The sequence below is a fragment of the Tursiops truncatus genome, chromosome 9 (assembly GCF_011762595.2).
Source record: "Tursiops truncatus isolate mTurTru1 chromosome 9, mTurTru1.mat.Y, whole genome shotgun sequence".
Lineage (NCBI taxonomy): Eukaryota > Metazoa > Chordata > Mammalia > Artiodactyla > Delphinidae > Tursiops > Tursiops truncatus.
Window position 1 is genome coordinate 38,582,200 of NC_047042.1, and position 18,838 is coordinate 38,601,037.

The 18,838-nt window shown below is 34.2% G+C and overlaps 1 protein-coding gene across 1 annotated transcript in view; it reads left to right on the plus strand.

Moving 5' to 3' along the window:
- Positions 1-18,838, plus strand: part of LOC101327464 (diacylglycerol kinase beta) — a 505,632-nt gene that overhangs the window by 176,547 nt on the left and 310,247 nt on the right. Inside the window, exon 12 of the mRNA XM_073809660.1 lies at positions 8,491-8,555. Within this exon, the coding sequence (XP_073665761.1) occupies positions 8,491-8,555 (65 nt within the window). The remainder of the gene's footprint in view (positions 1-8,490; positions 8,556-18,838) is intronic.

Genomic DNA, 18,838 nt, shown 5'->3' on the forward strand with positions numbered 1-18,838 from the left:
TGGGTTTGTTATTTAATGTGTCACATATGCACAGGATAGCCTTTTTAAAGTCCACAGAGTTTTAAATAGCAAAGCACAGCTGTCTCTAGGTACTTCATCCAATGCACATAGGAATTTATTTAATTTACTATATCAATAAACCAAAAGAGAAAATCATGTGAATCTTAAAATGATAACTATATTTCTATAGTAATAAGAGCTAACATTTATTTCCTTGCTTTATACATGCCAGATGCTGTTTTAGCTATCTTCCCGGTATTAGAACATCACATCTTCATAATAAAGCAGGTACTATTAGTATCACTCCTATTTTAAAGGTAGGAAATTAGAAACACTGATATCCTGAGAAACTTTTCAAGGTCAAAGATCCATTAATTTTAGAGCCAGGTCTTGAACCCAGACATTTTAACTCCAGAGTCCAAGTTCTTAACCTCTCTGCTATGCACATTGTCAGTCAGTATCTGGTGGTCATTTTAATCATTTGTCCATTCATTCAGTCAATCACAATTTGAGTGCTTGGTCTTTCCTAGGCTAGTAATATGATATGATATCTAGTTCTGTGATATGGCAATGAATAAAACATGTCATGTCCTCATAGAGCTTACATAACCTTACACAAAGCTTAAGAGGAGAAGATGATTAAAAAGCTGCAAAAGAAAAATACATAGCATGTCAGATTGTGTTAACATGCTGTATGTTAAGATGGTAATGGGTATGGAAAAATATATCAAGAAAGGGAGACAAACTCTTAATAAAATATAACTAGATGCATCATTTCCAAGCCTGATAAAAACTTAATTTCTCAAAAGTAAAGCATTTTTTTTATATCTTTATTGGAGTATAATTGCTTTACAATGGTGTGTTGGTTTCTGCTTTATAACAAAGTGAAGTTATACATATACTTATGTTCCCATATCTCTTCCCTCTTGCGTCTCCCTCCCTCCCACCCTCCCTATCCCACCCCTCCAGCGGTCACAGAGCACCGAGCTGATCTCCCTGTGCTATGCGAAAGCCAGCATTTTGATTAATAATAATATACTGCATATAGTCTCATTAAATTAAATCTGCAAAAGCGTACCAGCATTTCCATTTGGTATTGTTCTGCATGTACTATATAAAGCAATTAGATAAGAAAAAAAGACTTAGAGATGGAAATGTTTGAACAGAGCCAGAGCATGTATCATTATTTATAATGATAGGACTGTATTCCCAGAAAAATATGAATCAATTGAAAGGAACCATAAAATAACAGAATTATAAGGTTTAAAAGATTAATAATAATCAAAATGTTTTCTGGGCTTCCCTGGTGGCGCAGTGGTTGAGGGTCTGCCTGCCGATGCAGGGGACGCGGGTTCGTGCCCCGGTCCGGGAAGATGACACGTGCCGTGGAGTGGCTAGGCCCGTGAGCCATGGCCGCTGAGCCTGCTCATCCGGAGCCTGTGCTCCGCAACGGGAGAGGCCGCGGCAGTGAGAGGCCCGTGTACCGCACAAAAAAAAAAAAATGTTTTCTATATAAAACATAGCCAGTTAAAAAGATAAAATAAGAAAGGGGTATATTACAGTAGATACAAAAGTAAGATACATATGTATGAAATTAACATAAATAAATACATTGGACTTAATATGAAGGAAACTTTGGCGCCTACTAAGAATCATATGAGAAAACATAGTAAGCAGGAAAATATATATTTTAAAAGATAGGACCTGATACTATAAAATATCCCAGTTCTCCCAAAATTTATCTATCAAATCAGATCTAATTGCAATACCAAAGGATTTTGGCTGGGTATTCATAGCAAGGTAATTTGAATAAAAATGATGTCACATTTTACCAGAAAGTACAAATCTTCTATATAACCATAAAATTTTTTAAAAGTAAAATAAATGGGGAATGTGACACTTGCCCATCCAGATATGAAAATTGATTACAAAACTACATTTAAAATAGTTTAGTATACTGGTTCAGAGTAACAGAGATGCAGAGATGGAAATTTATTATGTAATAAATTGTGTCTTTCAAACAGAGGGAAAAGTAAATTATTCAAAAACCCTATTAATATACATAATATGTGTTTTGGAAAAAATCTGGCAAGATTTCTACTTAACTCTTATGCCAAAATAATACAAAATGATTCAAATATTACATTGTAAAATATGAAGTCATAAAGGCCAAAACATACAAAAAGTAGTAGTATTCCTAATTCTGGAGAAAAGAAAGATGTTTCTAAGCATGACTCAAAGCTCAGAAAGAAAATGTTGATATATCTGAAATAAAAACATTTAAAACTCTACAAGGTACAACAAAGTAAAAAAACAAACTTGTAAAATATTTGCAATGCATAACTTTGTCTACACTAGTAAAAAGCATAAAATGCCTGGGTTCTAGAGGCAGTTTCCTGTATTCAACTGTTAATTCCACAACCTCTTCCTGTATGGTCTAGAATGATTCTAAGATCCATAATCCTCAGTTTTCTCATTCATAACACATAGGTAACAATAGATAGCTCATAAAAATTTTTATGAGGTTAAATGAAATACTACATGTAAAGCTTTTAAAACAGTGCTTTAACAGTAGTAAATATTTAATTATTATTCATTGTTATCATTATGGTTATTAATATAAATAAATGTTTCCTTAATGTACACAGACAAAATGGATAATGTACTTGAATAGGTAGTCCACATAAGAATAAATATGAACAAAGCATATGAAAAGATAGTCAATTTCAATCAACAATAATGAAAATTTATTTAAACAATTGTGACATACCTTTTAGCCTGTCAAATTCAGAAATTGATAAACTTAATGATAACCAGTCATCTTAGACACTACTAGTGGGAATATGTTAACTTTTTGGAGAATAATTTTTCACTCTATAATAAAATGTAATATTTACATACACTTTTAGCCAGGAGTTCCACTTGAGTATTTGTTGTAAAGAAATATTGACAGAGCTGCATAAAGGTTGTATAGAATTTGGTATCAAAATATTAAACAACATCAAATTTGGTAGCAAAATATTAAACCCAAACCACTACCGGTAGGAAAATAGCTACATAAATAATGGCACATCCATTAAAGGGAAGAGGTTCCTGACATTAAAAACTTCAGGAAAATACCAGTTTACTGATATAACAAGATGTCTGAGCTTTATTTATAAGTGAAAAAAACCCCAGTTTCAGCACAGTTTGTATAATATAAACCTTTTTTTGTAAATATACTTATGTGCATATATATTTTCATACATGTATACTTTATATATAGACAGTTTTCAAAATGATGCATGAGAAAGGGTCTTGGTTATTATCTCTGGGAATTAAAATTGGGGAAATGTGAGACTCACTTTTCATTTCATATACTTTTATATAGAATTTTTTTAACATTACTTTTATTTAAAGTATAGTTTAACCAAAGAAAAAGATCATAATCAATTTGAGAGCTCAGAGTTCTTCAAGGGAGACCCTAAGCACATATTCTCTGAATATCTTTTGGAGGAATTTAATAGAAAAAAAAATTCTTTGAAACCCTTGAGGTTGTGCGTGGGGTGAGTGTGGGGTTGAATGCACCAATGGACTTCCAGAGACTGCTCATTGCTATTTTGGAATTGTTGAACAGCATAAATGAGAAAATATACTAAAAGCTGTGAAGATGAATCAATTGGGATGGAACTGGGAACATTTATTAAGTCTGTACCAGAAGTTTCATATCGTATAGTTTCATCAGAGTTGGCAGACCTCTGTGCCGAAGCAGATGGTGCTGACTCATAACGGTTAAGGTTCCAAGAAAGGATACCACTGCATATTTATTAGGATGGTAAAATTAAAAAGACTGTCAAGAGTTGGTGTAGATGTGGAGTGTTGGTAAAGATGTGGAGGAACTGGAACTCTCATACTTTACTAGTAGGAATGCAAAATGGTACAAGTACTTTGAAAAATAATGTGGCAGTTTCTTATAAAGTTAAATATACACATACCATATAACTCAGCAGTCTCATTCCTAAGTGTTTACCCAAAAGACATAATCACACATGTCTACAAAAAGAATTGTGCTGAAAAGTTCATAGCAGCTTTATACATAAAAGCCAAATGTCAGCAACTAATGAATAAACAGATTGTGGTATACTTATTTAATAGAATACTACTTAGCAATAAAAAGGGACAAACCACTGACACTGGAACAAATGGCTGAATCTCAAAAGCATTATAGTAAGTGAAAGAAGCCAGACATAAGAGAGTACTTTTAAATTCCATTTATAGGAAATACTAGAAAAGGCAAACTATAATGACAGCAGATCAGTGATTTTTAAGGGTGGAGGAGTGTTTGTGTGTGTGTGTGTGTGTGTGTGTGTGTGTGTGTATATATATATATATATATATACATACACACATACATATACATATACGTGTGTGTGTGTGTGTTTGTATATAAATGCAAAGGGCCTTAGGGAACTTTTGGGGGTGATGGAAATTTTCTATATCATGATTGTGAAAGTGGTTATTGATACCTCTGTCTAACATTTAATTGTACACTTAAAATTGCTTTATTGTATGTAAATAATACCTCAAATATTCAGTTGGAAATCTTTAAAAATATTCAACAAATAAAACACCACAAACTTCAGCTTTTGAAGCTCCTTAGCAAAGTGCAATTATTAAAGGAAAAAAAGCTCACACACAGGAAGATGTTGTGATTTATCCATCCAAAAGTAAGGAGGAACTGAACTATTTCAAGAAATCAATGAAAATTCATTCACCTAGCATACAAGGTTCAGTTTTAAATTCTGTGATTGCATTTTGGAATAACTCTTGATAATACTTATTTGTAATTGGCTAGATTTATATTCTATCCTAAAATGGAATGAATTGAGAAGATATTTAATTTGGTATAATAATAATACAGTTTCCAGAAATACAAATTATTTGGCAAGTTTTGTAAAAATATTTGTCAGATAAAGTTTCTTTAAATGGATTAAAAAATATAGTACCTATGACGTGTTTAGGCAAATATATTTTACACTTCAAGAAAAAGATTAGTATTGATAATGTCCTCCTCTTAGTAGAATTCGCTGTATATAGGTATCTAGCACTTTTATTTTCTCAATTTAAAATGTTATGATCCACAGAAAATAATGAAGTTTTTCAAATTAATAACTTAAAATGCAATTTTGGGGATTTAGGGTAAGTTTATTTTAAAAAAAAAAACAATGATAAACCCTTACAGGAAAAGAAAAAAATCAGTCTTTAGAAAAATACCAGTGCAGAGTATTAAAGGCAGATGTGGCTAAGAAGCTGATTCTCTGATATATGTATACCTGTGTGTGTGTGTGTGTGTGTATACACACACACACGCGCACATATTTGCATATATATAAAGTAACATACAAATTACTACACAGACTACTTTGAAAATGAACATAATGGGATTTATTTTTTTTTACTTTAATAAAGATGGATATGTTTTAGTTCTTAGATCTGATTTTATTTTTTAAATTAAAACGAAAGTATAAATTCAGGAAATAATAAAACCAAATTGAGAGTCAGTAAATACATCTTTCATATTTATGCAATTCAACTCTTTTTTAGCACCCTCTTTTTACTTTAAGTAACATTCTAGTATGGATATAGAATATATGAACACCCCAGCTATAACAGAACACTACTGCAATTGCTATACAGAATAATCTCAGAAAATCTCACTACAATACTATAAAGGGGTATCAGTATCCTCTTTTAAAGATAGGAAGCTGTGACTCATGGTAAATAAGCAATTTGCTCACAGTCACAAGTCTTGGAAGTGAAAGTCTGTCCAAATTCAAAGTTTATCCGTTCTAGGATATGAAAGTGATGCCAATTTAGTTTCTGTTTCCTACAAACCGCAGTGCATAGAGACCGAAAGTGCAAAGTTTATGTAAAAAACCAACATTACTTTAGCTTTTTCTTGTTTGGTCTCTTTTTAGAGACTCGTTAGTGCCCCTGAAATATGGCTGCTGGATAAGTTTGCAGGATTCGGCAGTTCTCTTTCAAGCCTCTTGGGGTTATGCCAAAAGGACAGGGTCCCATGGGAATTTGGTCTGAATTTTCATCCAAATGAACACCTGCTGTCATTGTTCCTTATCCATCCTGTAGTCAGCAAGGCCAGCTCTCTCTTTGTGGGTGGGACCCATTCAACACACGGAAAAGGCATACCAGTGTTCCTCACGAGTTTTTATTTTTCCCCTCTCTTTCCTACATGATTCTTTGCCGGAGTGTCTTGGAGATAGAGGAGCGAAGGTTAAGTTTATCTTTGGCCATTTGGTGTTCTGTATTTCTGGGAATTTAGGCAGTTATAGTCTAGTCTACATAAATGGTCTTCTTTTGATACTCTCTCTTTGCTCCTTCCTCCTCTCTTTTCCTTTCTCCCTCTCTCTGTACTATTTGTGTTGCTTTGGAAAGGAAGAGATCTGTTACTGCAAAAGTGTATGCTTATAAAGCAAATTATCCGACACAATCTGCTTTTAAAAGTTTCAGTGCTATAACTTACGGAAACATAATTCAAGCAGAGGTAAATTCAATGATAGTCTCCCTGTGGATAACTAATATTGATCATTCATTCTTAGTACTTGATTCATATTTCTTTACTTTTGTTTATTTAACTGGTCTGTTGGATGTATGCATTTAATTATAAGGTATTCCAGATTGATTTTGAACCAGATTAGGGATAAAGTCAAAATAAGTGATTTTTAAAATTAATGATAATGCCACATAATATACCATACTCAGATTTTTTCTATAATTTCGTACCACAGTAAGACAAGTGCACATTCTCAAAAATGTATATTTATGACTTATTAGTGAGAATTTTTTTAAAAAGGAAGAAACTCTGTGACTGGGTTTTAGAGCTGTTGAACCAATAGAGGTGAACACCTTGATATTCTTACTTAGCAAACCAGGAAATTGACCACACATATATAACAGAGTTATATCTTAGGATATCAAACCATAGAATTTTTAAATAACTTTTTGTATTTTACAAGTGTTGTTTCTGTATGCACCTATCTATACCTTTGTGTCCTTTACACGTGGATTAATTCAATTACTCAACAATTTTTAGAGGATAAAATTGTACAGAAAAACCTAGAGTTCTATCACAGCTCTATCTTGCAGGGAAAAGCAGCTCTCGGTCTGCCATCTGCAGCGGGCATTGGTCCCTCTCTTGTTGTGCCTCATGCTTTGTTATGCATGAGTAAGCACATTAGCCTTTTCATTTCATTCATTAGACTTTTAATCCTTGATTAGTGTTTTCAGGATTCTCTCAAATACACAACTTCTTTATTTCCTTTGTGTCTGGTTTTTCTTTTTCTTTTATCTCTACTATGAAACGAAATTAACCGTTAATCTCTAAAATAGCCCCATTTCCTTTGAGATTACTGGTAAATATATTAGTTTCTCATTGGAGTGATTAATCATGTGTAGATGAAGCATGGGAAATTATCTCCCTGCTTGGAATAACAGGGCCAACTATTAAAAGTCAGCAAGAACAGTCTGTACTTGAAAAGCCTGAATCAAAATATTCTACCAATCTCACACGTTGTGTGATTCTGTATCATAGAAACTCTGAATGAATTTCCTAAAAGGGAGAAACATCCATTAGGGTGCAGAACTGGTGCATTTGAGGTCTCAGAGTTCAGTTACACTTGTCCCCAATTCTCCAAAAATAAATTTTTCCCTTTGTTGTTTTTCTCCATTAAGCAAGATATGTCAGAAAGTAGCTTGTGGAATGAACAGTTAATAATTACACATCCAGTACACTCTTAGCCAACTTTGAAGCCACATATTATACTTACCTTTACTAGATATGCACCCTCAAATGATACTTTTACCCATAATTAATCTCAAAGGACTAGGAGCTTCTCCACCTGATCATTTCTCCACTTAAGCCATTCTTCTAGTTTTTGTGTAACAATATTTTCAACTACTTTTTGACATTTATGTTCATATGAACTATCGTAAACATACTTTAAGCATGAGGCCAAAACCAATTATTAAAGGAGATATATAAATTAAATAGAAATCAGGGCTTTCCCTGGTGGCGCAGTGGTTGAGAGTCCGCCTGCCGATGCAGGGGACACGGGTTCGTGCCCTGGTCCAGGAAGATCCCACATGCCGGGGAGTGGCTAGGCCCGTGAGCCATGGCCGCGAGGCCTGCGCGTCCGCAACGGGAGAGGTCACAGCAGTGAGAGGCCCGCGTACTGCAAAAAAAAAAAAAAAAAATAGAAATCAATTCCTAGAAGTAAATATGAAAGTAACCAATGGTGACTAAATTACACTTGCACGGAATTTATGTGGATTACACATTTCTGCCTAATAGCAGAATATCTTCTTTGCAACGACATTGTTTAGGAAAAGTTAATTTAAAATATTAGTCTTCAATTTTTTCTCTTTTAATCGTTATTTCCACAAGATAATAGGATCATAAACTGTTTTATTTTTCGTTTCTGTTTCTCTTCTTAGGATGCTTCCATTGCTCACAGATTCCACATCATGAGAGAGAAACACCCAGAAAAATTCAATAGTAGGTAAGATAACATATTTTAATTATGGTTGCTGTTGATGAACTATGTCGTAAAAAAGATCACTGTATGGTATAAAGCATTTTACATATAATGACTGAATAAGGCTTGGTGTATGTGTAAATATTAAGACAAAAGTGTTCATTTTTCTTGTTAGGTTTTAGTGAGGTTATAATGAGGAATACAGTGTGGTCATATCTAAGCCCATTCTTATGTGCTGAGAAGAAAGATTTCAAGTGTAAGGTGAAAATAGTACCTTATTAAGATATACTGGAAGTCTTTACATGGCTAAGTATATGAGGAGCGATCATCCTAAATCCCAAGGAAAAACATGAGGCTCTGATTTGATCATGATGAATAACTGTACATTGCGTAGGTATCATATAAGACCTTTAATCTTTGTACTATCAGTCCTATATGGGCCTCAGCTAAATGGAAAATAAACCAGAGAAATATCAATGCTGACAAAAACTACTTTTAAAGACTTTGTCTTCACAGTGAAAAAGGCTTGAAAACCAAAATAGGTAGAAATTACTTCCTCTAAAATGTAGATGTTGACTTTTTTCTGATACTCAGGGAAGTAGAGAAAGCTTTGGCTTTGTTATCTTCCCCATTTCTAGAAGGAAATATGGCTATCTCCACCCCACTAGCCAGGAAAGATTGGGCAGAAGCAGTGAATCATCTTTTGCTTCAGTTATACCCATTTCTACTCTGTTCATTTCACAGAGGTACAAAATCATAATCAGCATTTATATAGAGTTATTTAAGTGCTTTATATATTACTGTTCAAAGTCAATATGGTCTCTGTATTTGGCTAGATTGACATTGTACCATAAACGTTACGGAACACATAAGATAACTGGTCCTGGAAATTCTTATGTTTGTTTCAGTTTTGTCATACACTAGTAGATTGACATAGTTTTCTTCCATGTAGTTTCATAATAAATAAATGCTGTTGAAATGTATTTTTAAATCTGTTTTAGATTTTTCTTAACTGTAGACTTTAGTGTACTACTTTATACAAGACTCATCATATTAAATAGTTTCATGGTTAGTGAGACCCTATCTGATTTTTCATTATATTGATCTATTTAAATGTTTTAGCAAGACATATGAAAACATATTTGTAAAATGTGCCTTAGGTATTGCCTTAATGATAAATCATGATGCTGTGGTTTGCTCTTTCTTTCATAGTTCAGACATCTATGATTTTTGTTTTAAGGAAAATGGAAAAAGTGTATAATGAATATGTGTATGTGCACATAATATCTTTAGAAGGATTCACAAAAATCTTTTAACTTTGGTTTCTTCTGGAAAAGAGAACCAAGTGCTTGGGATGGATACTGAATTTTTATTGTACTGTTTGAATTTTATGCCATGTATATTACAAAATGAAAAGTCAAAAGTAATTTCATTAAAATTTTGCACCTGTTTTTTTATATGTAGACTAGACACTTTCATTTTACAAGATTTAATTTTATTTCATGAAGTCTGTGGAAAAAATTGATGTAACAATGAAATTATATTCACTTTGTAGTATATTTCAGCACTTGATGACCCATCTTGAATGTTCTGGAAATGAACATATTTATTAATGCACATAAAGCCATATTATAGAATCAACTATCCTATGCTTACCCCAGTACCATTCTGTGAAGCATTCATGTGTTGATATTCATATATTAAAATAGGTTTCTAGCAAAAAAAAAAAATGCTATTTGAAAAATGCTGCATGCAGTGTGCCCCACCAGGAGTTTTACAGTTTAAAAGCCCATTAAAGGAATTAAGAAATGCTTAAGGGGGAAAATTTTTGTCCCAAACTTATTCAGCAGAGGGAGGAGAGAAGAGAGAAGGAGGGAGGGGAGAAAACCAGAGAAACAGAGAGAAAGAGAGACATGGGGGAGGGGGGATGTATCAGTATGTTTAGGTGATGCTCAAATTTGACAGCCTATATTTAAGAATGCCAGTACTTATGATCCTCCCTCAAGTATAAAAGGTAAATCAGTTCTGTTCTCCAGAATAATTTTAATTCTTTTTAATAAGACTTCTGTTATTTACATATATCTGTTTAAGTTTTTATTTTCAATTGCAGTACTAATTTATGACATTGCTCACTGCCCAACATGTGGTTAGATGCCATTTACTACTAATGTGTTTCCTAATGTGTTTATATACCCCGATAAATTTATAAGATGTAAAATTACATCTTATTGAAACTTACTTGTAAATTTAAGTCACAAGTAAATCTTGCTTATATAGTTTAAAGGGGATATTTCATTTGGAACAGTAATAACATAGAAAACACCTTCTAGATTGTTACAGGTCACATGTTTCTGTTGTGAGTTCAAAGAATGCCAGGTATATCAGTGGATGCTCAGTAAATTATCGCCAACTGTTTTTTAAGATAACGATCAGCCCTAAATTTATATATATCACCAAGTTAATTATCCATATACATTTCAATCTGTACTTCTGTAGGTTGTCTTCACTCAGAGTTACAAGCATTTAGGTAATTCTCTAAACTGCAATACAGCATATTCAGATTATGAAAATGTTCTAATAAATTTCTATGAGGAAGACATGCCAAGCTTGTGCACAAGCAGTTTCATACTTACAAGGGCAGGTTTCCAGATTTCAACATTGAGACAGGTTCGGCTATAGCACTTTCATATTTTCAGGAATTTGCAAATGGATTTTTTTAAGTACTCCGAATAATGATGTTTCAGATCAGATCTCTTGTCACAATAAATCACACGCCATTGATATTATCCTCTAGCATGCTCACCTTGAAATTCATTTATATTTTAAAGAACATGATGTTTCTAACATTATCTTAAGGAAATTAATTACCAAAATATATAGTTCTGCTCTCTATGCTTCTTATGACAGAAATTGAAAGAACTGGGAAAGATAATGATTTTTCCGGTGGTGCTTAAGAGAGTGCTAGTTGAGAGGTTTATATCATATTCTTTTCCAAACTTCTACGTAAATCTAAGTTAACTGTTAAAAGGAAATATGCTGTTCAACTTTCTAAACTTTAAGATAGTCTTCAAACTGAATTTAAATAAATATTTCTGTTGTTTTAAGCTGGAAAAAATAATTCTTAAAGTATCTATGCTACTATTTAAAACCATTTATTACATAATATTGGTATTTAAAATATTTATATAACTTGACTATTACTATTTACCATCACACTGATGCTCATAATTCAAATATATTACACCTTTCCGGGTTTTATTTAGTAAAAGCATTTTAAGTTCTTGCTTTTTTTAAAAATAGATATTAACAGTTGTACATAAACACACTATAATATCTATCTATTAACATTATAATTATGAAGGGTTATAATAATTTTGGAGAAAATGTAAAATGGTTGAATTCCATGTGTAAATCTGTGTATCATTGACAAGGACTTATAGGTAATATGCAGAATGGAACTAAGTATAGAAAAAGTATCGGTGGTTTACAAAGATTTTTTAATATTGTAGTCATAGCTTGTTTTTAAAGAACCAATTCAAATTCTTAATACACAACACTTAATACACCTGCTAGCAAACACTGAGGGTTAGCAATACTGCACAAAGATACTATTTCATTGTCACATTGATCACTTAAAACGATCGCTCGGGCTTCCCTGGTGGCGCAGTGGTTGAGAGTCCGCCTGCCGATGCAGGGGACACGGGTTCGTGCCCCGGTAGGAAGGTCCCACATGCCGCGGAGCGGCTGGGCCCGTGAGCCATGGCCGCTGAGCCTGCGCATCCGGAGCCTGTGCTCCGCAGCCGGGAGAGGCTGCGGCAGTGAGAGGCACGCGTACTGCAAAAAAAAAAAAAAAAAAAAACCCAAAAAACTATCTGGTCTCTAACTCCCTGAATGACACAAAGATCGTTTTCTTAGCCCCCTGTTCAAGAGGTATGTGCCTTATTTCTGTACTACTTTCAGCTTTTTTGTGAAGACATCTACAACTAGAAAACTGAAACAGATATGTAAATTTAAATAAGGCAGTTTAACTCAGAATCTAGGTAGTGATATAAGATATGCCAGAGGGTCTTGCCTTCTAAATGTGTGAGAAGAAACAAAACTGAAAAATTGGTGTTCCACACTGATAATTTGATGTTACTATATTAATAAAACCTAATTTTGAAAAGATTCTGTGCTCTGCACATTACTCAAGAAATTAAATTAGTCTACATGAATTTAGAAACTGTGCCTATGCCTTTAAGATGACACTCATTCTGTGGAATGATTCTTGATTTTTTTTTCTGACAATAGGCTTTAAGATCATGGAATGAGACTCTCTTTGGGACGTTAGTATCTACACAGTGCATGGTATATAATGAGCACTCAATAGATACTTGCTAAATGTATTCATTACATTATTTATTAGTAAGTGGTGTATTTGTTTCAAAATATCTTACTATTTTTATAGTTTGTGCTTTTTATATTGCCAAAAAAGATAATAGAAAGAGAGTTGAAATATGCCTAGAATGAGTCTTGGTCCTCAGTAACTATTCTTTTAGGTACTAAAAGGTTTTTTGGTATTCTTTTTTTTTTTTTGCTGTACGTGCGCCTCTCACCGTTGTGGCCTCTCCCGCTACGGAGCACAGGCTCCGGACGCGCAGGACGCGCAGGCCCAGCGGCCAAGGCTCACGGGCCCAGCCGCTCCGCGGCACGTGGGATCCCCCCAGACCGGAGCACGAACCCGCGTCCCCTGCATTGGCAGGCGGACTCCCAAGCACTGCGCCACCAGGGAAGCCCTGGTATTCTTGTATTTAATATCCAAGGACTCCAGCCAGCAGTGTTAACAAACAAAAATTTTACAATATAAATCCCTGAGCTCTGTGAATGCCTTGCTAATGAATGCTTACTTATTGACTTGTTTTAGCACTTGTATTATCAACTTTATCGGTTAGCAGTAATTCTTAATGATTATTAATTATTTATTAGTCAAAACAGGTCACAATATATTCTTACAATTCAACAAAATAAATGTTCAAATCTTCACAAGCAGTGTTTAAATTCTGTGTGGCATTTTATTTTAGGCATTTGACCTCACTTTTGCATCCATCAGTCAAGACAACTTCATTATTGTATAGTGAAGCATTTTTTTCTATTTAAAAATGTAAATTATGTTTCATTGTAAACTTCCACATTTGTAAATGGTACCATCTTTTATAAACCAACTAGGGAAATGGCACTCTTGATATTAAAAGTTTAAACATCTGTCTTGTTCAGTTTTCAGAATAAAATCTGTATTCATTAGAATTGTTCACATTGTACAGGGACCTTTTGGACAAAATTATATAGTCATGAGACTCCCATGAGCTAAGGCATTTTTTATTTCTTTATTTTCTGTGTACGTACCCAACTTTGGTCTATTTTTAAAAATGAAACTTACTCATTTTTCATTATCACTTAGCATGACTACTCAATTATATCCTTTAAATAACATTTCTTGAATTTTTTTGTGTAAGCATTATTAAGTCAGCTTTTCCAGATGATGAAACTATTATCCTCATATAAGCCATATAGTGTGTAGATAAATAGATGGGTAGATAATATATAGATTTATACATGTGTGTACATATATATATATATTTGTGATGCATAGATTTATTTGTGTATGTATATGTTACATACATTTTCTGTGAGTTTCAGCTTTTCATATTATGATATTTATGTAAGCTTTTCATAATATGTATTCTTGCTGCAATATAGTTCTAATATAAGACCTTTAAAATAATTTACTAACTATGCTATTCTCTCCATGTAGTTTCATTTGTATGTTGAGACTCATTTAAATATGTCTGATCTGGGCAGATGAAAATATGGTTAAGTGAGAGCTGTGTGCACATTGATGCAAGGGATTCAGTTCACCTGAATCTTTCTGCATTATTTCCTGGTATCACTAAACCATAATGCTCACTTTTATGTCCGAGCTGTTCAAAATCATGTTTGTAAGATAGTTCTTTGGAATAGAGTGCGTGAGAACTGGAGGGTAAATTAGGAAGAGATTCAGTAACTTTTCTTCGTTCTTTACCTCTCACTCCGTCTTTTCTTCATTCTCTCCAGATTTCTTATTCCTGCTCTCTTGTCTTCTTTCCTTTATTTTTGACACTGCAGGGGAGTAACACAAGGATCAGTGAAGGTCCTGAAGTTTGGATAAAACATTGCTGTCTCCTATTGATTTGGTTGATTATTCTGCAGACATTTAATGAGTTCTTTTTATATGATGGGCATCCAGCTAGACCCTGTATTTTTTGACTCTCTAAGGCAAATGAGGAAAATGAATTTGGGGTTACATATAAACCTTAGATGGTTATAGGTTCTGCAGAAGAATGTAAACTGAAAGAAAAGTCTACATTGTAACAGTACAGATGGGTATTTTCCGGGACTCCTAAGTTAAGGTGAGCATTGAGCTCTAAAGGGTATATGTTGAAGTAAGGGTTGCTTATATATTCTCTGATTTAGCTGAAGAAGAAACATTTATTTCTAGTTTTTGTTTGCAAGATACTTACATTTTATTAGTATCATCTCCATGCAAATATTCTAAATTTTTTCTTCCTTGATTTTGCCTTTCTATTCCCAGGATTTGTGTTTTTGCTTTACATGAATTTGCAAGTGTTTTATGCAAAAATTTTATACGCATACACAAACACATACACACCCACTTCCTAGGATACCAAATTAAAAAACAAGATTTGTGAAGTAACAGTAGTTAATTCAGAAATGTCCAAAAAATCACAACTGAATAATCCAAGATATACAGTGTTTTCTTATAGGGAAGGGTACTAAACAGAAGGCAGTTTAAGAAAAAAATTTCTGCTCATTATTATAGGTCCTATGCCTACATGGAAACTTACAGGAAATAATATCAAATTAAAAGTAAATTATTTCTTGTTTATTATAAGCTGACAGCAAATATATATATAATATATAAATTTATACATATTATAGATATATAATTTCAAGTAGTCCTTAATGAATTATCACTTTTAAGGGAAAAACCAACTTAGCCAGCAGTTAAAGCTGCTGTTTCTAAGAACGCTGTCCTCAATTTACCAAGTGTTTTTGTGTTGAAAACACTGAAGCTTCTGTTTCCTTTGTGTTCAGGCCTACTCCCTAGCTTAGCATTAGTCTCTCTAACTGTAACAAGAACCAGGTGTGCTCTGGGGGCTGAGGGGATCCACTAAAGTAATTAGACAGTGGACAGCTGACTTTGGGGAATGAGCCTGTAACACTGACCAGTGTGAACAACAGAAATGTTTTTTCCTTTGATTTTGTAGATAATCTAGAGGCTAGCATTTGTAATTCGTTAGAGTTCAATTGTTACATTCTTTAGTATAAAGTTAGTTCCATATAAGTTAGTTAATTTGATATGAAGTGTAAATGCCTAATTTATAGTATCTAGATGCTTTACGATTTATTCCATCAATAATGTAAGCATTTTGGATTCTTCTAGAATAAAATCTGTTGATTCTTGTTAGAAATTATCCCTGGCGTGGAACCTTGAGAACCTTTATTATACCACTTCTATATAGGATATATTAAGTATAAAGTAAGTCTATCTTGAACTCTTTCCAAAGAGGTTAATCACCTCATTATAAGGTAATTTTACCTGTAAAGTAATCCTCTGGCATGGCTAATTGGAACTGATTAGGTGCTCTCCATTGTTTCTTGCTCCACCTAAGCATTAGTTACTAATGCTTTTCCTTTTAGAATACACGTTCTTATAAGGATGTGTTCAGCATTATTTTCTGACTGAATATAATAATTCTAAAATATTAACCTTGAAATGGTAGGTTTACTTTTTGAAAACAGACTTCCTCACATACATTTTTCTTTGAAGAGAAAGATAATATTCTTGAATATGCAGCATTTTGAAGTTTGTATTTTCTGCTTTGTATTTCTACATGAGCAGTGTTTTCACAAAGTAGGGAATCTTATTTAAGCCACCCTCATAATTCTATGTAGTAGCCCTAAAATATGAAGAAAATGTTTCCTTAATGGGTAAATTTCTGAGGAGACTTAGAAAGTAGAAATACAAAATCTTGATTTATTATGAATTTTTAAGTTTAATACCTTAAAAATCTCTTCCTCCCCACCTCAGCTTCTAGCAAGAAAAATAGCAGACATGCTATAACTTTATTGTATTTTTAAAGATTTTATTTGACAAACACTTATAAGGGGCCAAAAATATGCTAATTGCCAAGGTATTCCCTTTACTATTGCTCCATAGCAAGCTTTCTGCCACCATATAATGCGTTCAGTTTCTTCCCCTCTCCCATAGCATTGTTCCTATATTGTTCAAGCCCTCACTAGCAGTATCCTAAGGCTTGGCAGTGTCCTGTCTCTTCCAGGTTCTTCTCACCCTTCAGTTCTAAAGCAAATGTCACATGTTTTCTGTTTTTGTTGTGGCGGCCATTCACTTCCACATATCAAAATCTCTTTTGCTTACTATTGCTAAATAATGAACTACTTGAGGGCTTGGCAATGTAAAACGATCATTTTGTTACATGCATAGCTTCTGTGGGTCAGCAGTTCAAACAGGGTGAAGCAAGGATGGCTTGTCTTTGCTTCATCGTATCTGGGCCTTCAGCTGGGAAGACTCGCTGGTTGGAAGTTATTTGATAGCTAGTGGATGGAATCTTGGTTACTCTCATGTCTGGTGGCTGATGCTGGACTAAAAAGTCCAAGAATCTACCTTCTGCAATCTGGAGACCCAGGAAGGCAGTGGTGTAATTCAGTCTGAGTCCAAAGGCCTAAGAACCAGGGGAGCAGATGGTGTTAATCTCAGTTGGAAGGTCAGATGTCCCAGTTCAGTCGATGAGGCAGGGGAAAGGGGGCAGATTCCTCCTTCATCTGCCTTTTATTCTATTCAGACCCTTCACAGTATGGGTGATGCCTACCCACACTGGGGAGGGTAATTTACTTTACTGAGTCCAGCAATTCAAATGCTAATCTCATCCAGAAACGCTCTCACAAACACACCTAGAAATAATGTTTAATTTGAGCACCCTGTAGCCAAATTGTCACATAAAATCAACTATCACAAGTACCTACAAAATGGCTTCTCCATGTGGCCTAGGCATTTTCAAAGTGTGGTGGCCTAGGATAGCCAGACTTCTGACATGGCAGCTCAGGCCTCTAAAAGTTAGTATCCTGAGAGAACAGGGAAAAGCTCTATGACATTTTCTTCACTTAGCTTTGGAAGTCACAGAGTTTCATATTCACTGTACTTTTTATTGATTGAAGTGGTCAAAAGCTCACTCAGATTCAAAGGGAGGGGATATAGATACCACTTTTCAATCGGAGGACTGTTAAAACATGTTCTGTAACGTTCACAGAGGGGATTCAATGATGAATAATACTAGGTTCTTGTTTCAAAGGAGCTTAGAGTTTAATGGCAATAATATTGCAACATACAATTATAATAAAGGCTACTATTTATTTAGGAACAACACTTCTACATCGTTAAATCATTTTTATCATATGATGTCTTCTTTAATCCTCAAAGTAAGTCTACTCTGTAACAGTTGCTATTTTCATTTTATGGAGGTGAATACTGTCCACATAATACTTCATAGTAGGAAAACCAGAAGCTCATGCTCTTAATACATATGCACAGTCAGGAGTAAACTGTGCCTCTACAATGTCTCCTTGTTTCTCCATGTCCTGCCCTTGTTCCTATGGCACTTACTTTCTTTTGGTTCTTGACTTAAAGCTTCTGTTGGAATTCCCAATTGTCTTCTTCATTTTCTGGGTCCCTCTGCATCTGGTAGCATTTAAGTAATCTTAATGCTGGTTGCATTTCACTAACAGCAGCTACTGCTAAACACTGATGCTGACCTTGAGACCTGTCCTGTACACCCATATCTTCACCGCGCTAGGCCTGATCATAGGGTGCCTATAATTTGCTAAGGATTGGTGAGGGTGGCAAACAGAATGCTAGATTTTATGTATAATCATCTTCAGATAGATTATATAAGTGACTTCATCTCTATAGACAGAACTGAAATGATCTGGTTTGGAAAACAGGCTACTGTAACTTAAAGAACAACTTAAATTTTAAAAACAACTTCTTATTTTTGGGCAACTACTGGCACTTTATCCCCAACTCTATTGGGTTAATGACTTTCATCTCAGACCTTCTGAAGAAGGAACAACTGCTTCAGTGATCCTAGGCATAGAGTCTTTCCAGAAACTGAGCAACTCTCCTCCACATCAGTGCTAATCCTGCTGTGTCAGATGTTCCACCAGCATGACTCTGTCATGTGAATCGTGGCCAT